Source organism: Hemiscyllium ocellatum, chromosome 5, assembly GCF_020745735.1.
Source record: "Hemiscyllium ocellatum isolate sHemOce1 chromosome 5, sHemOce1.pat.X.cur, whole genome shotgun sequence".
Classification (NCBI taxonomy): domain Eukaryota; kingdom Metazoa; phylum Chordata; class Chondrichthyes; order Orectolobiformes; family Hemiscylliidae; genus Hemiscyllium; species Hemiscyllium ocellatum.
This window is the reverse complement of record NC_083405.1, coordinates 123,162,722-123,186,736: the sequence shown is the minus strand read 5'-3', so window position 1 is coordinate 123,186,736 and position 24,015 is coordinate 123,162,722. Positions and strand designations below refer to the sequence as shown.

General features: G+C 41.2%; 1 protein-coding gene across 5 annotated transcripts in view; it reads right to left on the bottom strand.

Annotated features, from left to right (window-relative positions):
• The window catches only part of kmt2ca (lysine (K)-specific methyltransferase 2Ca), a 590,636-nt gene that overhangs the window by 121,207 nt on the left and 445,414 nt on the right, over positions 1 to 24,015 (bottom strand). For 4 of the 5 annotated variants that reach the window (XM_060825139.1, XM_060825142.1, XM_060825140.1 and 1 more), the window contains 6 exons: positions 22,585 to 22,694; positions 22,318 to 22,386; positions 15,092 to 15,310; positions 10,250 to 10,384; positions 3,353 to 3,472; positions 1,478 to 1,611 (listed from right to left, as the gene is read on the bottom strand). In XM_060825139.1, coding sequence (XP_060681122.1) covers positions 1,478 to 1,611; positions 3,353 to 3,472; positions 10,250 to 10,384; positions 15,092 to 15,310; positions 22,318 to 22,386; positions 22,585 to 22,694 — 787 coding nt within the window. The remainder of the gene's footprint in view (positions 1 to 1,477; positions 1,612 to 3,352; positions 3,473 to 10,249; positions 10,385 to 15,091; positions 15,311 to 22,317; positions 22,387 to 22,584; positions 22,695 to 24,015) is intronic. The other variant, XM_060825141.1, reaches the window with a different exon arrangement.

Here is a 24,015-nt window from a genome sequence, read left to right as displayed (position 1 = left end):
AAAACAAAATGTGATCTATTAAACATTGTTTCAGTTTAGGATCTGACCTATTCAGTGATAACATCAGTTGGGATAACAAAATAAAGAATTTTAACTGTTAGATACAAGCCTTACAATTTAAAATGAAAACAAGACAAAACCAGAAACAAAAAAACAAATCAATAAAAACAGTGGATATAACTTTCCAATAACTAAACACTGACCATCAAGATGTTTAATGTCATAGATGTGCCATCCAAACACTACCTACAGTGTATGAGCAGGCAGCTTCCATGGGAGTAGAAATGCTGCCATCTGGTCTGCAACTAATTTAAAACTAATTTGTAGGAATATTTTGCTCAAAGATGTAGTCTTGATTTATGTTTCTTTGCACAATGTGGGGTGTTGCTTTGATGCACCTGACTCTTCAATTCATATTTGAGTCAGGATTGTTTCATGTTGGAAAATACATATCTCTAGTTCCTTTGAAGTCATAAACTGCACCATCCAACTTTCCACTCTAACACATTATCATTTTCTTGACCTCTAAACAACACTGAAGAATAATAAACTTCGTTCATCTTTTAGAAACTGTCTTACTCCCTTTCCACTTGCCGTTCTTTTGCTTTTTCACCTAATCTCACTAATTAAAAACATTTACACGATTAAGACTTCCAAATCTGAAAATGTTTTTAGGTGCAGGACAATATCTACAAGATTCAGCCTCTCCCTGTAGTGCAGATCCTCCAACCCTGGCAACATCCTTGTAAATCTTTTCTGAACCCTTTCAAGTTTCACAACATCTTTCCGATAGTAAGGAGACCAGAATTGCATGCAATATTCCAACAGTGGCCTAACCAATGTCCTGTACAGCCGCAACATGAGCTCCCAAGTCCTGTACTCAATACTCTGACCGAGGGGAAAGATAATAAGAGAGACGTCAGGGGCAACTTTTTCACGTAGAGGGTGATACGTGTATGGAATGAGCTGCCAGAGGATCTGGTGGAGGCTGGTACAATTGCAACATTTAAGAGGCATTTGGATGGGTATATGAATAGGAAGGGTTTGGAGGGATATGGGCCGGGTGCTGGTAGGTGGGACTACATTGGGTTGGGATATCTGGTCGGCATGGACGGGTTGGACCGAAGGGTCTGTTTCCATGCTGTACATCTCTGACTCTAAATGCATTTACAGCAGTGTGATGTTACATGTAGTAAACTTCTTGAGTCCTAATTAGAACCTGTCACAAAAAAAGATTTTTAATATCAATTCAAAGAACATAGTTAGGTTAGCCCAAAGCCACTTTTTGCTAGGATGTTCTCACCACTAAAGCAACAAAATGCAGTCACTTTCACTGAAACCCTATTAACTTTGCAGCCAATTAGACAAATTAAATTGCGATGGGTACGTAGTGATGTTCACTTCTTCAGAGCATATTAAAGATCTTGCTTTGAAATACAGGAGCAAATGATAAGACACATTTGTCAAGTAAATATACCTGCAGATATGCTGGAAAAATCTCTTCCAATTTGTTCTTTTTCTTCCGATATCGCTTTTTCATTTTCTCCACAAGCTCAGGAGCAACAGCTGCCTCATCACCAGGCAGCTCTGACAATTGGTCCACCCAACCTACTGCACAGGAAAAAAAAACTTGAATTGTTTACAGCTGAAATTAATTTTGCATGATCCAGCGTTGAAGTGTATGGCAAGATAAAGTCTCAGCTCAAGAACAGCTACTCTTTTCTCATTTATGGGAAACGGATGTCCCTAGCTAGACCAGCATGTACTAGCCATTACTAGATGCCTTTGAGAAGGTTATGGTGAGTTGCCTTCTTGAACCACTGAAGTCTACATGCTCTAGGTTGACCCACAATGCCCTTAGGAAAAGAATTCCACGATTTGGACCCAGGGACAATGAAAAAACAGCAATATATTTCCAAGTGGGGATGTTGAAGTGGCTTGAAGGGAAACTTGCAGACGGTGACATTCCCAAGTTTCTACTGCCCTTGCCCTTCTAGATATAAGTGGTCATGGGTTTGGAAACTGCTAAGGATCTTGGTGACTTTTTGAAATATATCTTTGAGATAGTGTACACTACTGCTACTGAGTGTCAGTGATGGAGGGAATGGTTGCTTGTGGATGTGGTGCCAATCAAGCAGGCTGCTTTGTCCTGGATGGTGTCACGCCTTTAGTGTTGTTGGAACTGTACCTATCCAGGCAAATGGGGAAGTGTTCCATCACACTCGCGACTTGTACTCTGTAGATGGTGGACAGGCTTTGGGGAGTCAGGAGGCGAGTTACTTAATGCAGTGTTCCTAGACTCTGACATGCTCCTGTAGCCACTACATTTACATGACGAGTCCAGTTGAGTTTCTGGTCAATAATAGCCTGCAGGATGTTAATAATGGTGAATTCAGTAATGGTGACACCATCAAATGTCAAGGGACGGTGGTTAGTTAGTCTCTTATGGAGATGGTCATCGCCTGACATTTGTGTGGTGCAAATGTAACTTGTCTCTCATCAGCCTAAGCCTGGAGATTGTCTAGATCCTGTTGCATTTGAACATGGACTGCTTCAATATCTGAGAAACGGCGAATACTTCTGAATATTGTGCAATGATCAGCGAACATGACTACTTCTGACCTTATGATGTAGGGGATGTCATTTGTGAATAAAAAATGTACTCATTCTGTGTGACTCAGAGATCCTGTGGTTTTAACTAACATCAGAGGTTTAACACTGAACCGACTGCTAATAATATCATACCATGATACGTATTTGAGTGCTTTTCTCTGCTAAACATAATTCAGTTAAGAACATTAACTGGGTACGTATGATCATTTAGTATGCAGAATACAAGTTCCCTCTTTAGATGAATGATAGATGATTTGAGAAATTTGATATACATTTTCAGGACAGCACCAATATTCTCAATTTCTGATAGAGGTGTTTTGTGCATTAAATGGTGCAAGCTTCAAAATGAGCCGCATTTGTACCTACGGAAGAAATATGCTGGATGCCCAGGCTGTCTAGCACTCATGAGCAGTCGAGTTATTTCCCCTTTTTAAACACAGTGCAAAAGCAAAATATGTGTGAATACTGGAAATCTGAAATAAAAACTGACAATGCTAGAAACGCTCAGCAGATCAGGATATAACTGTGGAGAAAAAGAATTAATGTTTCAGATAAATGACTTTTGATGAAGTCAACAATGAGTGTTAACTCTGTTTCTTTCTCCACAGATGCTGCCAAACCTACAGGATAGGCTTCCCAAGAACATTAATTCACAGGATTCTAAGTATCGGTATTTATTTTTCTCTATCATAGGAAATTTGCTTCAAACGACTTCCTGCATACTTTATAGATCACTTACCATCCTCCTTCCCAGTTATCATTTCAGAAACTGAACCAGTGGAGCTCTTCCTCGACAGTGAACGCTTTGTCTTGTTCTGTCCTGTCCGGTTCCTCTGACGTACCATAAACCCTCCAATTCCTAAAAGTGAGACAAGTAGTAAATATACCAATTATTTTTAGTTCAGAGCCATACTAAAAGCTGTATAAAGATGGGATTCTTGAAATGTATACCTGCAGAAGACAATTAAAATCATAAGACATAGAAGCTGAAGTAGGACCCTCTGGTTCTAGACTCTCCCACAAGTGGAAGTAACCTCTCTGCATTAACCCTGTCAAGTTTCCAAAGAATTTTGTGTGTTTCTGTATGTCTTCCAAATTCATTACAAGGAACAGGAAATTCGACGTTTCGGACATAAGCCCTTCTTCAGGAATGAGGACTTTCCTCATTCCTGAAGAAGGGCTTATGCCCGAAACGTCGAATTTCCTGTTCCTTGGATGCTGCCTGACCTGCTGCGCTTATCCAGCAACACATTTTCAGCTCTGATCTCCAGCATCTGCAGACCTCACTTTCTCTTCTAAATTCATTAGCCCAATTTACTCAATTTATCCTCAGAAGATAGTCTACCCACATCTTGTAGAATGTGAGGTCTCTCCCATAGCACCCCTCAGGTCATCTCCTCTGCCCTGAAATTCTTCAACTACATCCTGAAGCAGTCCCACTACTGCAGCCATGTACCCTTCCTCAGCACGTACCTATGCAACCGACTTATCCTCCATGGACTTTAGGCTACGTTCAGACCATTGCAATTTGGACCTGACCGGGACAACTGCTACCTACAGCAGCTCCAAAGCCTCCAGATAGGTTTCTCCCTATGGATCGAGTAAAAAGTGAAGTCTGCAGATGCTGGAGATCAGAGCTGAAAATGTGTTGCTGATTAAAGCACAGCAGGTCAGGCAGCATCCAAGGAACAGGAAATTCGACATTTCGGGCCAGAGCCCTTCATCAGGCTCTGGCCCGAAACGTCGAATTTCCTGTTCCTTGGATGCTGCCTGACCTGCTGTGCTTTAACCAGCAACACATTTTCAGTTCTCCCTATGGATCCTCAGCTCCATGCTCGCAGCCATGAGTCACCACCTACAGTCAGCACTGCCCCAGCTCAGGGTCTCATTCTCTGACCTACAAAGGACCTCAGCTGTTCTTCATCTTCAGAATTGATACTATCTGATAAGCTGGAGAAAAAGTAAGAAATGTAAGAATGCCAAACACTTCCTCAGTTTTCTCCAAACCCAGGAATCCTCAACCACTCCTGTTCCTTTTCCTCGGCCCTCTTTTCAGAGCCAGTTGGATGTCATAATCCATCCGGCTGCTACAGTTGCTACCACCGCTGCAAACAATGACATCACTTCTCCAGAAGCCGCTGCCTACATCACTTCCGCATCCATTTTCCTGCTCCTCAGATGCTGCCTGACCTGCTGTGCTTTTTCCACCACCGCACTTTTCAATTCTATCCATATCTGGTATCAGCTTCATGAACTGTCATTGCATCCAATGCCAGTACATCATTCCTTAGATAAAGGGTCTGAAACTGTGCACAGTTTTTTAGTCTGACTAGAGTCTTGTATAGTTTTAGCAAAACCTCCCTACTTTTATACTCCTCACCCTTTGAAATAAAGGCCAACTTTCCATTTTCATTCTTGTATTAGCCACTGAATTCATAGGCAAACCTTTTGTGATTCATGGACGAGGACTCACAAACCCCACTGCATTGTTTAAATGGGAAAGACTGCAGAAAGCTACAATGTTCATGTCCTCTATTCATCTTGTCAAAATGGAAATGCATAATTGTTAACTTCCCCATATACATACCACCTGTCAAGTTTCTGCCCACTTGTTTTGCCTGTCCATATCTCTCAGCTATAGTACATTGACTGTCCAAGTTAATTGTTAGCTGATAAATTAGATTTTTACATATCGACAGAGCTCACTTTGCCACCTACTCTCCAAGGCTAAAACTTCATTCAATTCTTTCTGAAACATGCAGCATCTCCAGGTATTTCACAGGAGGCTAGGGAGTGAATGGAAGAAACTTACACAGGAGTAGGAGTGGTGAGAACAGTTAAGAAGGAAGACTAAAGGTCAGGTTGAAGACATAGGTTTTCATAAACTTGAAAACGGTAGAAGAATTTAACAGCATTACAAACAACAAGATGCCATGATTTAAGGAGCCATCACGATTATGGAATTGAGAATACAATTTAAGATCTGGAGGTTATAACGCATCAAAGAGCATGATTTTTAAAGCCAAGAGGCCTCCTTCTGTGCTGTAATGCCTGACTTGGTACGATTAGAATGAGGCTGGCAAAATTAATTTTCATGGTTGGGAAATTTTAAACCTTGGCAGATACCGTGAGACAACACAAAACCAAATCCTGGATGGTGGTCTCATACTTCTTGGTATTAGTAATGTTCAGTATTCAGACCACCACTTAAAACTGAAGGTATTAACTCATATACTGGGGTTTAATCAGAATATCTCAAATTAATTATTCCTTCTGTCCAGAATATTATTTTCTTTGATAAATTTTCTCCAGCTGTTCCTGAAGGAGCTGAAATTTTGTCCATGTATACTTCACAGAAAGAGAACACACACTGGTTATCTCACTCAAATTCCCATTTGTAGTACAGGATATTAAAATTAAAACATGACAGGTTCTTTAGTTGCAAAAAGTATTACTGAGCTGAGTTCTCGAACATGCACTAATTCATTTCTAACAATGGTCAGTACAAATGTGATTTTTCATTGTAGTATCCAAGATCAGGTTTAAAAAAAAACCTGAATGTAGTTTTTATGGCTTAGTTACTCAACACATATGTTTACTGAACTATGTGGATAGTTATTGTACACTTGTATTTACTGTTTGCCAATAAAGAAAACTGGTAAATGTACATAACTGGGAATAGTTAATACATAAAGAATGGAAAAACGTGGCAACACCAATTGGTTTTTTAAGAGGCTTTGACAAGGCAAGAAGGTAGATGGAGGGACAGAATTCCAGAGGGCGCAGACAATGCGCCTGCAGGTATAACAGAATGCCAGGTGGGAGTAAGCAATGTTGTCAGAGAATGTTGTTCAGACAAGGAAGGAGGATTTGAAAATGAGGAACAAGGATCTTTAAATTGATTTAGTGGCACACAGGTCAGCACAGCTTCTCAAAATGTGATTTCGAATTGTGTGTTATGGGGGTTTCAATAAAGGGAAGGTTGTGAATAATGCAGACAAAAAGTTCTCTTCTCCCCACCTCACTGCCTTACTGAAGTAGTGGAGGTGCTGGTGTTGGACTGGGGCAAATAAAGCCAAAACTCACAACACTGGGTTATAGTCCAACAGGTTTATTCGAAACTGCAAACTTTTGGAGCCCCCTCCCAGCTCCTTCCTCAGGCAACTAGTGGGAGCGGGGGCTCCAAAAGCTTGTGGTTTCAAATAAACCTGTTAGACTATAACCCAGTGATGTGTGATTTGTGATTTTTATCAAAGAAAAGCACAGAAGATTGAAATGATCCTTAATAGATTGGGAAGAATAAGTTTTACTAAAATTCATAATATGAAAATAACATAATTAATAAAAACATTAACGAAACAGGACTAATTCTTATTGCAACATTGTCCCCTTTTCTCACTCAAAGTTTGTGAAAAGATTTGTAGCTCGGGTGCTCGTTGCTGTGGTTCTGTTCGCCGGGCTGGGAATTTGTGTTGCAGACGTTTCGTCCCCTATCTAGGTGACATCGTCAGTGCTTGGGAGCTTCCTGTGAAGCGCTTCTGTGATCTTTCCTCCGGCATTTGTAATGGTTTGAATCACAATATCCACGAAATGACACGACCAGCTATTCTTAGTAGCCACACATGCAGATGACAAGCAACATGAATTCAACTGGGACAACACTACTATTATAGGACAAGCCAAACAGAGAACAGCCAGAGAATTCCTAGAGGCATGGCACTCATCCACAGATTCAATCGATAAGCACATCGACCTGGACCCAACATACTGACCACTGCAGCGGACAGCTGGAAATGACAACCAGAAGCGGCAGATTCAAACCACTACAAATGCTGGAGGAAAGATCACTGAAGCGCTTCACATGAGGCTCCCAAGCACTGAGGATGTCACCTAGAAGGGGACGAAACGTCTGCAACACAAATTCCCAGCTCGGCGAAGAACCATAACCTTTTCTCACTTACATGAGACCTTATCGTACAACCATAGTTGAAAGGAAACTTGATCTCCCAGCCATCTACAAATGATGTTTTTGCTAACATATTCAATGTCACCCAGTATTTAATCTTCTAATTATTCAATGCTCTGTGGGAATGTTAATCATCTCAATTTAACACCTCCCCACGGCAGTACGAGATTGTAAAATACATCTCATTATTTTGCAGTCTTGTGTGTTGCTGCCCCAGTACACTAAGCCACTCCAGAAGTAGCTCTCAAGAGAAAATAGTTAATTGAGGATTATTATCACATTAGCAATATACTTGTTTTATGGTGCTTAGCAATTTAAACATCATTGCACCTCCAAGTCAAATGAATGTAAGTTTAGTATGACAACAGTAACTTGAAAATAACAACCAATTGAGAAGAAAAACTGGGGGAAAGATAGAAGAGAATCTGGAGGGCAATACATTGCAAAAGATTTAGCAAATAATATTATGAAGAAAGAATGAAAGATTTGCATTTATACAGCCTCTCTCCCTACCTCTGGATGTCCAAAGCACTTCACAACAATTGTCAATTTATGCATAACAAAATATAATTCCACCTTTTGTTCTTTCCAATATAATTTGCTGATCTTTTTGTAACATCTGTAAAAGCTTCAACCAATTAAGGAATATCATACTGAACTCAGCAAATTGAACCTGACAATATCCCAATCTTATTTCAGACTCATGATCAGAACTAGCCACATGCCTCAACAAGCCTTTTTAGCACAGCAACAACAATGGCACACAACCAACATGGAAAATTGTCCAGGTCGATCTTATTCACGAAAAAGAGAGACAAAATCCAATTGTGCCAATCAGCCTGTGGATCAGTTGATACTGATGTTACATGATACTTGCACAGCAATAACATGCTCACTGATCTGCTATTTAAATTCCACAAAGAACAATCAGCTCCTGACTTAATCACAATCTTAATCAAAACAGGAAAATACTAGAGCTGAACTCAAATAGCGAGTGAATGTGACAGTGTTTGACATCAAGGCAAGATTTTAACAAGCATATACCAAAGTTGAAGTCAATGGTAATAAGGTTGAGAATTCTTCACTAGTTGGAATCATACCTAGCACAAAGGAAGGTCATGATGGTTGGAAGTCAATCATCGAAGTCCAAGGATATCACAGCAGGAGTTTCCTCAGATAGTACCAAACTAACACCATTGCTACATGGATTAGGTCAGAAACTGAAGTCTGGGGAGATTAACTCACCCTTGACCACCCAAAAATCTATTCAGTGCACAAGTCAGGCTCCATTTGCCTGGATAGCTGAAGCTACAACAACATTATCTAACAAAATACCATTCACAACAATGCAGCTCACTTGATCTAACATGTATTGACTCCCACTGTCGCAGCAAACTGCAGAATATTAAAGGTTCATTGCAGCCACATCAACGCTCCTTTGGTAGGCAGTTCCTAACCCATGACATTATCATGTAGAAGATCAAGGGCAGCAGATACATGGGAACACCACCACCTGCAAGCTCCATTCCAAACCAAACATCTTGACTCAGAAATAAAAACAGAAATTGCTGATGAAACTCAACAGCTCTGGCAGCAACTGTGGGAAGAAAGCAGAGTTTCAAGTCCAATGACTCTTCATCAAACTCAGAACCAGATTGCTGCTCCTTCACGGACACAGTCTTACAACATCCTTCCTAACAACATGGAGTACATCTACACTAGCAGTCCAAAAAAAAATAGCTTTCTCAGTGGCATTTAGGGATGGACAACAAAAGCCAATACTTGCTGGTGTTGTTCACATCCCAACCAAAACAAAAAAGATCCTTGCATTTGATATTCTCGTCACCTTTAGTCAAAATTCACTTAAATTTCAGCCTTCCAAATTCCTTCTTTTTTTAAAGTATAGCACAGAAATCATTCGACCAATTCCATTATTTTTGCATGACGTTTTATTTCCCTAACCTTGCACCATCTGATTAAATTCTACCAAAAGCACTAAGGTAGTGACCAAATAATCTATATTTGTAATGTTGACTGAGAGATAAATATTGATAAATCTTAGCTCTTCTCCAAAATAGTGATAGCATCCTTTACATCTCGTATACTACTCTGGTGGACATCTGTTAAACATGCTTTTGCTCAGATAGTTCAACGAACCCGTAGTGTGGCAATGGACCTTTGTGATCAAGGATCCGGAGTGGGACCTGAATAAAACATTTTCTGACTATTATCTTCTATTATCTTCAGAAAATTACAGATACAAGTACAGAAAGAAGATATCAAATGAACTTGAAATAAAAGTTGGGTACCATAAATGACAAAGGAGTGGGAGGCAGCTAGAAAGAAAATGAGTAAGAGTAAGAGGAACTGCTGCAAACCACCAACAGATTTCACTGCTGTCTGGCACTTACTGAGTTGCTTTTACACATCAATTAAAACAGAGGGTGATTCATTATTTTCCAGTGTCTGCCAAGTATTTTAAGATGTTACAAAAGCACTTTGTCTGTACTCAATTTTAAACATGTCCATTATCAATCTACATCAAATATTTATTAAAAATATGATCATGGGTTTCAACTCAAGTTGCTCCCGGTGCACAGAAAATAGTCTTTAATTTAGTTTTACTTCAGAGCCTGGTGGATTATGTCTGCTTTAAATCAGATTGTTTACCAGGTCTGTATGGTTTCCTTTTTCTCTTCTTTAGGCTGTCAGACCCCTCAGCTCCCTTACAGTCATCATCTGCTGGTTCCCGCTCTGGACTAGTAAGTGTATCAGACTTTGCGTCACAGTCCATTACGTCAGCTGCTGTAAATTTAAGATTGAAGGGTTAACTGAAGGTAGAACATTTTCACACAACATAGCATTAAACTGTGTTGAAAATACATTCAGAGATGTTTAGTTAACTATCTCAAAAAGAGTGTTCATTTGTCAACTTGTGTCGAAACTCTAGATACAAGCACAAATTAGTCACCTCATGGAAGAAAACCACCTGCAATAGTGTGCCTAAGAAATCTCTGCTCTGCATAAGCCAGGTTAACTTTCAGACTACATTTGTGGTAACCATAACTGCAGAGAGTGCACTCACAACCCAGTAACTCAAAAGTGAGGGCACTGCCAGAATCGCCAGATTGCTGCCTGCATCAAGGATGAGGACCACCCATATCACTGAGCAATTCAAAACTATTTTAACAAAAGCAAAACCAATAAAATACATTATTTTTCAAATGTTTCTCTGATGTACAGTCTTAAAAGTTGAGTGATCTTACACTGCCAGCCAAATATCAAAGTTCACTATTGTAGTTTTACAGAACCAAGCAAGGCATTGGAGAGACAAGGGGAGTGGTGAGTCAAGCCAAACGCCCAGTGGGGAGCAAGTGAAGCAAGGTAGTGTATAGGGCTGGGAATGCAAAAATGATAACAATGAAAGCACATATGCACCTGTCAGCACGGTGGATGCCAATTTCCTGCTCTAGTTGTAAACCGATAACATCAGTAGCATTGATTACCTGGACTAGTATGGTGGCAGCAGACACGTAATAACTTTTACCATTGCTGTCTTTAATCTTTCTTTATCGCAAGCACCAGCACAGAGATGCTAAGCCAAATGAGGGGGATTCCTCTGGTGTATTGTGTTTATTGAAATTATAAACTTATTTCTGTTGAACAGTTTTGGAATTTGTTAACAGTCCATCAAAAAAATCTTTCCTAGCAAACCCACTGAACCAAATGAGAAGAATAAAGAGTTTAACGATGGGGAGAAAGATTGAAGTGCACAGGTAGTTGGAGGAAAGTGTGGAGTGAGGAAGAATGATAGATGAGGGCATGAACTGGTTAAACATGAGGGTAGAAATGTTAAATTTTGAGTGGTGGGGGTTTGGAGACGAATGGAAGTCACTGAGAATAGGGGCAAAGGTCAGAATAAACAGAGTACACTTCATCTATTAGCCCTCAACTCAAACACTATTTCGGCTGCGAGATATTCACAATCAGTTTAACTTCTTGGAATTTGGGTCTCTCTTAAATAGCACTGAATGGATGCTTCCATGCCCCCAGCTTGATCTTTGGTTAAAAAGATATACTTGGTTGAAATTTGATATTCCAGTTGATGTAAAGCGCAAATTTGTCCTTATCCAAATAACTATTTTGGGAGAAAAGGTGGGAGGAGGAGGGTGGAGGTGTAAGAAAGAATAATGGAAAAAGGGACAGGATGCTCGAATTCTTTACCTGTTGACAGCCTGAAATTTCTGACCTTTGAAAGTGTTGCATTTTATTCAAATTTATTGAATTATTTTGTCTACGTGTGGTTTATGTGGAAGAAACATGATTGCATGACTGTTAAAGACAGATGGAACTTTGCAAAGAATAAGGTCTCAAAGTCAACAATGTGCTAACAACTAGATAATCTATTTTGGGAATGTTGGTTGAGATATAACTATTGACCAGAGCACCAGGAAACATTATCCTGCTCTTCTTTGCAACAGTGCTACATAATCTTCTCAGTTTACCTTACAGGAGGTTTGACTTTGACTTAGTATTACTTGACCTGTCAGTCTAGACTTGCTTTTAGAGCAGGGGATAGTCTTGGGATATATGAATAAATTTTGAAATGAAGTCTGAACTACAAGAGAGAATGCAGAGAAGTTTAGATTTTTTAAAAAATGAACTTTCACCTTTCTATGTCAGTGTTTAGCCTATTTACTGATTAAGATTTCAAACCACTTGAATATGTTTAAACCACACTGTAGAAATTATTCACATCAATATAGACATAGTTATTTTGCAAGTAATTTTGTTCTTATAGGATAAGGATTTGTGCAGCAAGTGACCGAGAAACACAAGGAATATGTGAAAATGTTGCTTTTCAATTTCATATTGTACTGATTTTAGAAGTTATGGTAATGTTTGGACCAAATCTTGATTTTAACAGTTTGATAACTACACTAAGAATCACAAAACTAATTTACTAGTTAAAAATTCACAACAAATTGGATCCAACTTGCATGGACCTAATTTTATTTAGCCAAATTAATTGCATTTAAATGGATTATGGTTTATCTGTCATTTTAATTCTAACTCTAAAACTTACACATGATGGAAGAATAGATTTACTTTAGCTTCAAAATGTAGATATTGTAGTTCAGAGTACAGTGTTCAGGTGAAATTCAATTTTAAAAGGCTGTGTTATGGGCAACGCTACTGACAGATGCAGTAAAGAACATGCACACGCAGAAACACAGCTTTGCGATGTGATGGTGTCCAACTCTTAATTTAATTCAGATTTGCTTTAAACTAAAGTTTTCCAGCAGAACAGTATACATTAGTCCCAAGTCCAACAACACGTAGAATGTGCAATGTATTTACAACGGATAACTGAGAGACTGGCTTAAATATGTCTGTTCACATTTGCCTGTCTTCAAGATTGGGAAAGTTCCTATTGAGTGAAACTTCACTTCTCTGAATTATGTTTGTATTGTCTATTATTATAAAAGAACATGGAAATCCTTTTCTCCTCGATCATGAGAATGGCTGTTTTGGCAGCGAAGCACAATGTTCTGCCCAGAAGGAACTGTGTCTGAATGTGTTTGAGTTGTGCTTTAGTTGTATCTGTACATGTGGAGATGGATTACGTCAGTAACTTTTAATGGCAGTGGCCTATCGACTGCACTAGGAGCCCATTCCGTATTGATAAATTTAAGTAGACAGCAGATTTAAATTAGAATATCTACAGTTTTCTATTGGACATTAAAAATAAACAAGTAAAATAAAAATAAACGTGAAATAGTAAAAATTGCAAAACCTGGAAGAAAAACAGCAGTGGACAAAATACTGGCTAACAAAGAAAGAAAGAAAACTGGATGAAGCAGGATTGAATTAAAATGGCCAATGAGTTTATGAAGCTGCAGATGTTGGCACAACAGAAACCCAAATTAATGCATGAAAGAGGCTCTGTTGCAAAGAAAACAGGTACAGTTAGTAAGTTTGCAGATTACACCAAAATTGGAGGTGTAATGGACAGCAAAGAAGGTTACCTCAGATTACAACAGGATCTTGACCAGATGGGCCAATGGGCTGATAAGTGGAAGATGGAGTTCAATTCAGATAAATGCGAGGTGCTGCATTTTGGGAAAGCAAATCTTAGCAGGACTTATACACTTAATGGTAAGGTCCCAGGGAGTGTTGCTGAACAAAGAGACCTTGGCGTGCAGGTTAGGTTAGATTAGATTAGATTACTTACAGCGTGGAAACAGGCCCTTCGGCCCAACAAGTCCACACCAACCCTCTGAAGAGCAACCCACCCATACCCATTCACCACTTTACCTAACACTACAGACAATTTAGCATGGCCAATTCACCTAACCTGCACATTTTTGGACTTTGGGAGGAAACCCATGCAGACACAGGGAGAATGGAGGGATATGGGCCAGGTGCTGGCAGGTGGGATTAGGCTGGGTTGGGATATCTGGTCGGCATGGACGGGTTGGACCGAAGGGTCTGTTTCCATGCTGTACATCTCTCTGACTCGAAAACATCTTACTTAATAACAATAAAGCGTTCAAGTTATTGGATACTATAATGAGTCCATTAATCAGAAATTAAACCATAGAGTTTAATGACTTATATCAACTCTCAAATGCACCCCATTTTCAGGACAATTCACATTCATTGGGAACTTTCTCTGGATACAGTGAGACCAGTGTGCTTGGGAATTTATTTTTCATTCATTGCTGTACACAAATTGAGGCCAGTCTGCCACAGTTCTGATCCACATTAAAATCTGAAATCTCACCTAAAGAAGCCACATACTTATTTGCAGGGTGTCAGAAAAAGTCGGTGAGAAGAGCATGCGGAAGAAGGGAGCAAGAAAGAAAAGCAAGAGAAACAAAAATGTAATTTCAAACAAGAGAAGATAACTTGCATAGGAAAATAAATCTTGACTACAAACGTAGCAAACAAAATAAAAAGCAATTTAATGTTACTGAAATTGAGCAATCTGATTCTGTGTGAAGTATCAGACAATAGCTCTTATTCCAAGAAGGCATGGGCATCCCAGCTGAGGGCCTGAGTGACAGAACAAACATTAGCCAAATCTATGTTGGGAGTGGCCAAGAGTGGAATAACAATTCTTGTTTGCTTATTTAGTCTCCTCTCTTAAATGTATTACTTGAATGCTTATGAAACACATAATAAAATGCAGCATCAATTAAGCTGCTACCAACAAAAAGAGACTACAAATGGTAATTTTCCTTGATTGAAGTTTCTGCAATGAGGATTAAGTAATTATACTCAGAAGTGGAAGAGCTAAAGCCATGATGGTGCAATAAAGCACAAGTGAGATTTCAAGACACTTGTCAGATAATTTATTATTTAACACACATATGGTATTACCACAAATGTTTTAAAGCATTTTCTCCACTGAGTTATCTTATTTAGGCAAGCATATATAGTGCAGACAATATTGAGCCAACAAATCTTTTTCCATGATTATTAAGGGGATCAAACATAATATTGTACCTCTGCTTTCATCCAGATCTCCATCCATATCTCTAGATTGTTCAGACTGAGGATCAGGTGGAGTTTGCAAAACAGCAACACTGTTCTGGTTGATGATTTTTAACTTCAACTTTGGCTTGGGTCGCTTTCGACGTGGTGGAGCGACACTGAGACTTTGGAGCTGTGACATACCAGTTTCAGTCAGACAGACACCATCCCGTGTATATGTCCTCGTCAGTTCTGTTTCGAAGAACCAGTCTTTAGTCAGTTTAATTCAAGAAATGGTTAGTAGCAATGGATACTGCAAAGGCTATGGGCCCTGACAACATCCTGAAAATGTGTTGCTGGAAAAGCGCAGCAGGTCAGGCAGCATCCAAGGAGCAGGAGAGTCAACCTCCTTCCGCCTACCCTCACCTTGACCTCCTTCCACCTACTGCATTTCCAACGCCCCTTCCCCAAGTCCCTCCTCCCTACCTTTTACCTTAGCTTGCTGGACACACTTTCCTCATTCCTGAAGAAGGGTTCGTGCCGAAATGTCGACTCTCCTGCTGCTTGGATGCTACCTGATCTGCTGTGCTTTTCCAGCAACACATTTTCAGCTCTGATCTCCAGCATCTGCAGTCCTCACTTTCTCCTGACAACATCCTGGCAACTGTACTGAAAAACTGCGCTCTGGAACCTGTCACACCCTTAACCCATCTGCTCCAGGACAGCTACACAATGGTATCTATGTGAAAATGTTATGTGCTTATACAGAAAATGCAGGACAAATCCAAACTAGCTAATTACCATCAGTTGACTCTCAGTCATTAGTATAATAATGAAAGAAAGCATTCACTGTGTTATCATTCAGCACTTACTCAGCAATAACCTGCTCACTGAGGTCCTACCATAGCCACTCAGCTCCTCATATCATTACAGCCGCGGTTCAAATACAGACAAAAGAACTGAATTCTAGAGGGGAAATGTGTGTGATTGCCCTTGATATCAAGGCTACATTTGACTAAGTGTGGCATCAAGAAGACTCAGCAAAACTGTAGTCAATGGGAAGTGGGGAGTAGTGGGGGATAGAGTGGAAAATGGGGCGGAAAAAGGCAAAGGACGGAAAAAGGGAAGAGAAGGGCTGGAATTATACCATGGAGAAGGTAAGGTCTGTAGATGCTGGAGATCAGAGTCAAAAAGCATGGCACTGAAGAAGCACAGCAGGCCAGCTGGCATCCGAGGAGCAGGAGAATCGGCATTTTGGGCTTAAGCACTTCATCAGGAATGTGGTGGGAGGGGAAGTGGGCTGAGAGATAAATATGAGGGGGAGTGGGGGTAAGGTAGCTGGGATGATGATAGGTGGGGGGGTGATTGTGATAGGCTGGAGGGAAGGGTGGAGCGGATAGGTGGGAAAGATGGACAGGTTGGACAGTTTAAGAGGGTGGTGCTCAGTTAGAGGGTTGGATCTGGGATGAGATAGGGAGGGGGAGAAAACAGGTGAGATCGACGTTGATGTGTGGGGTTGGAGGGTTCCAAGGCCTAAGTTGAGGCTTTCTTCCTCCAGGTGGCAGATGGGTTGGATTTGATGATGGGGGCAGCCCAGGACTTGCATATCTTTGGAGGAGTGGGAGGGGAAATAGGAGAACCAGAGGTAAGACCAGGATGTTAATACTGGGATATTCTACCATGCAATGACAGTAAATGTGAACCCTCCACTCCGTCAAGGACATGCAAATCCTGGGCTTCCACCACCGCCCTCTTGAACTGTCCAACCTGTCCATCTTCCTTCCCACTTGGCAGTGCCACACACCTCCGACCTATCATGATCATCCCCCACCTGCATCTACACATAACCTTCTCAACTAGTTCCCCTCCAGCCCCACCACCATCCTCCTATTTATCTCTCAGCCGCTCCCGCCCCCACAACCACATTCCTAATGAAGGGCTTAAGCCCAAAATGTCAATTCTCCTATTTCTCAGATGCTGCCCGACCTGCTGTGCTCTTTTAACACCACACTGTTTGACTGGAATCATACCAAGTTCCAAGAGAATTATTGGAGGTTACTGCACTCATTGGAGGTGAGTCATCTCAGCTCTAGGACATCACTCCAGGAGTTTCTCAGGGTAGTGTCCTAGACTTCAACATTTTCTTCATGTAGCGAGAAATGGCATGCTTGCTCATAATCTCTTAATGTTCAAAGTTTGTGAGAAGATTTGTAGCTCGGGTGCTCGTTGTCGTGGTTCTGTTCGCCGAGCTGGGAACTTGTGTTGCAGACGTATCGTCCCGTCTAGGTGACATCCTCAGTGCTTGGGAGCCTCCTGTGATCTTTCCTCCGGAATTTGTAGTGGTTTTGCACAAAACCAATGTAGTGTACAAAATCCCATGCAAGGATTGCACAAAGCACTACATAGGACAAACAGGAAGACAGCTAACGATCTGCATCCATGAACACAAACTAGCCACGAAACGACACGTGGCTTAGTAGCCACACATGCAGATGACAAGCAACATGAATTTGACTGGGACAACACTACTATTATAGGACAAGCCAAACAGAGAACAGCCAGGGAATTCCTAGAGGCATGGCACTCATCCACAGATTCAATCAATAGGCACATAGAACCGGACCCACTGCAGCGGACAGCTGGAACTGACAACCGGAAGCGAAAGATTCAAACCACTACGAATGCCGGAGGAAAGATCACAGAAACGCTTCACAGGAGGCTCCCAAACACTGAGGATGTCACTTAGACAGGGGACAAAACGTCTGCAATACAAATTCCCAGCTCGGTGAACAGAACCATAATTTCTTAATGCTCGCCATCATTGGCAACTCCTCAGATATTGACAGAATTCATGACGAAATGCTAGATTTGGACAATATCCAGGCTTGAACTGACAAGTGGCATGTAACATTCATGGTGCACAAGTGCCAGGTAATGACCATCTCTAGCAAGTGCAGTAGTGAGTAGAGTGGGTTCTTCCTTGACTTTATGTTTTTTTGAGCTATGTCTCTTGATTAAACTTAAAATATAAGCCATAACCATTAATTTAATCTGAGGCAGTGTTTTGTAGAGGAATAAGACGGTGTTATTTTCTGGGTCTGTAGATTGTGGAGGAGCAAAAATGGCCTTTAATAGAGTGAAATGCGCTTCTTGTCAGATGTGGGAGTTTAAAGAGAGTTTAAGGGTTACTGCAGATTATATCTGCAATAAATGCTGTTGGTTGCAAATCTTACCAGATCAAATGGAACGGTTGGAGAGACAGTTAGAGGCAATAAGGAATTTGCAACAGCAACAGTATGTGATGGATGGCAGTTATAGGAAGGGGGAAAAAAGTCTCAGATACAGTCACATAGATGGGTTAACTCCAGGAAAGGTAAGAGAGGCAGGCAATTAATGCAGCAGTCTTCTGTGGCTATCCTGATTTCAAACAAGTTATGCTGTTTTTAAAAACATAAGGGGTGATGGATTCTCAGGGGAACGTAGCACGAACAGCCAAGTTTCTGGTATTCAGACTGGCTCTAATGCAATGAGGGGTACGTTGGGTTCTGAGAGATCAATTGTGTTCACGGATTCTAGTCCAAAGTACAGACAGACGTTTGTGGCCAGCAGTGAAAAATTAGAATGGCATGTGGCTTCCCTGGTACCAGGATCAAGGATGTCTCAGGGAGAGTGCAGGATGTTCTCAAGGGAAAAGTTTGAGATTCTGAAGGCAGGTTACAGAGAGTTAGGCAGGAATTTAAAAAGGTCCTTGAGAGTAGTAATATCTAGATTACTCCCAGTGCTACGAGCTAGTGAGGGCAGGAATATGAGGATAGAGCTGATGAATGCATGGCTGAGGAGCTGGTGTATGGGAGAAGGATTCACATTTTTGAACCATTGGAATCTCTTTTGGGGTAAAAGTGATCTGTACAATTGGGACGGATTGCACCTAAATTGGAAGGGGACTAACCTCCCTCCCAGTATATTAGCTAGAGCTGCTTGGGAGGATTTAAACTAATAAGGTTTGGGGGGGGGGGGGGGGGGGAGAGCCCAGGGAGATAGTGAGGAAAGAGATCGATCTGAGACTGGTACAGTTGAGAACAGAGCAAGTCAAACAAACAGTCAGGGTAGGCAGGGACAAGGTAGCACTAATAAATTAAACTGCATTTATTTCAGTGCAAGGGGCCTAACAGGGAAGGCAGATGGCTAGGAACATGGGATTGGGATAACATAGCAATTACAGAAACACGACTCAGGGATGGGCAGGACTGGCAGCTTATTGTTCCAGGATTCAAATGCTACAGGAAGGATAGAAAGGGAGGTGAGAGAGGAGGGGGAGTGGTGTTTTTGATAAGGGATAGCACTACAGTTGTGCTGAGGGAGGATATTCTCAGAAATATATCCAGGGAAGTCATTTGGGTGGAACTGAGAAATAAGAAAGGGATGATCACCTTATTGGGATTGTATTATAGACCTCCTAATAGTCAGAGGGAAATGAGAAACAAACTTGTAAAGGAGATCTCAGCTATCTGTAAAAATAATAATGTGATTATGGTAGGGGATTTTAACTTTCCAAACATAGACTGGAACTGCCATAATGGCAGTATTTCTGGGAATATCCTCCTTATAAAAATGACAAACAGCAATGGTCCCAAAACAGATCCTTGTGGAACAATGCCAGTAACTGCACTTCAAGATGAACCTTTACCATCAACCACTACCCTCTGTCTTCTTCCAGCCAGCCAATTGCTAATCCAAACGTCTAACACACCCTCAATGCCATACCTCTGTATTTTTTTGCAGTAGCCTACCATGGGGAGGTAGGCAAATAGAATTGAGGAGAATCCAAAGGGTTTTTACAAATATATTAAGGACAAAAGGATAACTAGGGAGAGAATTGAGCCCCTCAAAGATCAGCAAGGCAGCCTTTGTGTGGAGTCACAGAAAATGGGGGAGATACTAAACGAGTATTTTGCATCAGTATTTACTGTAGAAAAGGATATGGAAGATATAGAAAGTAGTGAAATAGATGGTGATACTTTGCAAAACGTCCATATTCCAGAGAAGGAAGCGCTGAATGTCTTGAAATGCATAAAGTGTACCCTAGGACTCTGTGGGAAGCTAGAGAACTGATTGCTGGGCCTCTTGCTGAGATATTTGTATCATTGATAGTCACGGGTGAGGTGCCAAAAGACTAGAGGTTGGCTAACGTGGTGCCACTCTAAGAAATGTAGTAAAGACAAACCAGGGAACTATAGACCAGTTAGCCTGACGTCGGTGGTAGGCAAGTTGTTGGAGGGAATCCTGAGGGACAGGATGTACATGTATTTGGAAAGGCAAGGACTGATTAAGGATAGTCAACATGGCTTTGTGCGTGGGAAATCACGTCTCACAACCTTGATTGAGTGTTTTGAAGAAGTAACAAAGGATTGATGAAGGCAGAGTGGTAGATGTGACCCAAATGGACTTCAGTAAGGCATTCAACAAGGTTCCCCAAGGGAGACTGATTAGCAAGGTTAGATCTCATGGAAAACAGGGAGAACTAGTCAGTTGGATACAGAACTGGCTGAAAGGGAGAAGACAATGGGTGGTGGTGGGGGGTTGTTTTTCAGACTGGAGGCCTATGACCAGTGGAGTGCCACAACGATCGGTGCTGGGACCTCTAATTTTTGTCATTTACATAAATGATTTGGATGCGAGCAGAAGAGGTGCAGTTAACAATTTTGCAGATAACACCAAAATTGGAGGTGTAGTGGACAGCGAAGAAGGTTACCTCAGATTACAACAGGATCTTGACCAGATGGGCCAATAGGCAGAAAAGTGGCAGATGGAGTTTAATTTAGATAAATGCGAGGTGCTGCATTTTGGGAAAGCAAATCTTAGCAGGACTTATACACCTAATGGTAAGGTCCTAGAGAGTGTTGCTGAACAAAGAGACCTTCAAGTGCAGGTTCATAGCTCCTTGAAAGTGGAGTCACAGGTAGATAGGATAGTGGAAAAGGCGTTTGGTATGCTCTTTTTTTATTGGTCATACTGGAGTTGGGAGGTCATATTGCAGCTGTACAGGACATTGGTTAGGCCACTGTTGGAATATTGCGAGCAATTCTGGTCTCCTCCCTATCGGAAAGATGTTGCGAATCTTCAAAGGGTTCAGAAAAGGTTTACAAGGATGTTGTCAGGGTGGGAGGATTTGAGCTATATGGAGAGGTTGAACAGGCTGGGGCTGTTTGCCTTGGAGGCTGAGGGGTGCCCTTATAGAGGTTTACCAAATTATGAGGGGCGTGGATGGGATAAATAGACAAAGTCTTTTTCCTGGGGTGGGGGAGTCCAGAATTAGAGGGCATAGGTTTAGGGCGAGAGGGGAAAGATATAAAAGAGACCTAAGGGGCAACGTTTTCACGCAGAGGGTGGTACGTGTATGGAATGAGCTGCCAGAGGAAGTGGTAGAGGCTGGTACAATTGCAACACTTAATAGGCATTTGGATGGGTATATGAATAGGAAGGGTTTGGAGGGATATGGGCCGGGTGCTGGCAGGTGGGACTAGATTGGGTTGGGATATTTGGTCGGCATGGACGGGCTGGACCGAAGGGTCTGTTTCCATGCTGTACATCTCTATGACTCTAACTGGCACCATATTCACAAACATTCACACCCTCCACCACTGACGCTCAGTAAATGCTGTGTGAACCACTCAAGATGGACTGCAGAAATTTATCAAGGTTCCTTAGAAAACACCTTACAAATACACTACCATTACCATCCAGAAGGGAACAGCAGATACACAGGAACATCACCTCCTGCAAAGTTCCTGCCCAAACCACTCACCATTCTGACTTTGAAATAAATTATTTCTTCACTGATACTTGGTCAAAATCCTGGAATTTCCTCCCTAAGGGCATGGAGGGGATCTACCACAGCACATGGACAGCAGTGGGAGGAGGAGGCAGGTCACCACTACTTTTTCAAGGGCAACTTAAATTGACAATAAATACTAGTCTAATCAGCTAAGTCCACACCCTATGAATAAATAAACCACCCAAGATGGTCGATATAAAAGGCAGCTCTTTCTGATGTCAACTAAAAATGAACGATAGCTTTGATATAACACTGCCATTGCCAAGTGCCAACCAACACCCACATCACTGCATTCTGTTTTGACAAAGCACTATGTATCGTTGATATCTACTGAATGAAGCACACGAGCACTGCCCTGACGGAAGTTTCAAAATTGGAAGGAAAGTACAGATCAAAGATTTGGAGACCAAATCTGGCAACTTACCCGGTTCTTTAGTCTTTACAATAAATTGAGGTGATACCAAAGATAACTCCGTCTCTTCTGAGGTAGTCGCTGAGGCGAAAGAAATTAGAAACCTGTTAGCATACCTGAAACTTCAGCAATTAAACTGTTTAAATTTAACTCCAATCACCAGCTATCTGTTAAACATAACCACGTTTTTGTTTAAAAAGACTGAATTCATCCAAGTTTCAGGTTGCCAATTTAAAGGCTTATTTTAAAAAAAAACAGATTGAGCAAATTGGCTACTACCTGGAGTTGTCATTGCATATTGCCTACATGTGAAACAGTCATAGCCATTATCTGCTGCAGTTTCCACTTCATCTTCTGTGTTCAGATTCTGGCATATAGCATGAATCCACCTGGGAAAATACATACATTTACGAATTATCCATTGAAATAAGCATTGTATTAGACATTGAAATTGTACACCAGGCATCAATATGTAAATATCCAAAGGGATGCACAGAGGAAGAAACGGACACAAGCCATCTCCTTAGAATTGATTCACGATTTCTGCCACAATTTGACTCATTAGTTTGCTTATCTGGTCGTTCCTACCAAACAATAAAAAAAATCACTATCTAGCAGAAATAGTAGTTGAACTCTTGTCACGGTTACATAGGATTTAGAGGGCAATTTCTCCAGTGATCTTTGCTGACGTTCCGCTCAAGCCTATAGTAGTTCTTCTAAAATGCGATGGTTGCGTTCTTGTGCAACCCTATGTTACAGAAAAAAAATTGCATTGTTGAAACTGCACTTGAAGTGTTGGTGATTAGATTAGATTCCCTACAGTGTGGAAACAGATCCTTCAGCCCAACAAGTCCACACGGACCCTCCAAAGAGCAACCCACCCAGACCCATCTCTCTCTCTCCGACTAATGCACCTAACACGATGGAGGAAACTTGTGCATCCGGAGGAAACCCATGTAGATATGGGGAGAATGTGCAGTCTCCACATAGTTGCTTGAGGCTGGAATCGAACCTGGGTCCGAGGCAGTATGAGGCTGCAGTGCTAACCACTGAGTCACCGTAATGGAATTGTGTTATTGCCAACATGTTTTGAGAAGTTCACACATGAACAAATTAAGGATACTGTTTCTAATCGCGCTATAGTGAATTTGCGTTAATGAAATGTGTGTTATAGCAGACCAACCTGTACGTCCATCTTTCTTCTCACTACATGCTTCCACCATTTCCCATTAGTGAGTTAAAGAGGGGACCTGCATCTAGCTTTAAAATCTAGTACCCCCAAATAAACCTGTTGAACTATAACCCAGTGTTGTGCAATTTTTAACTTAATCCCATCAAAACCTTTCCTAATTTCACTGAATTCTATCAAGTCGCACTTACACCTCAACTTTTGTAATTTGTTCCACCCTAAACATAAAAGGGACCGAAGTATGTCAAATCCTTTCATATAAATCACTGTTTCTGTTATAATCCTTGTAAATCTTCTCTGCACTTAACGCACTCCAAGTGGGGGAGTCTAGATTAGAGTGGTGCTTGAAAAAGCAAAGCAAGTCAGGCAATATCCGAGGAGCAGGAAAACTGATGTTTCGGGCAAAAGCCCTTCATCAGGAATGGGCTTTTGCCAGAAATGTTGATTTTCCTGCTCCTTGGATGCTGCCTGACCTGCTGTGCTTTTCCAGCACCTCTCTAACCTGGGGTCTGGTTTCCAGC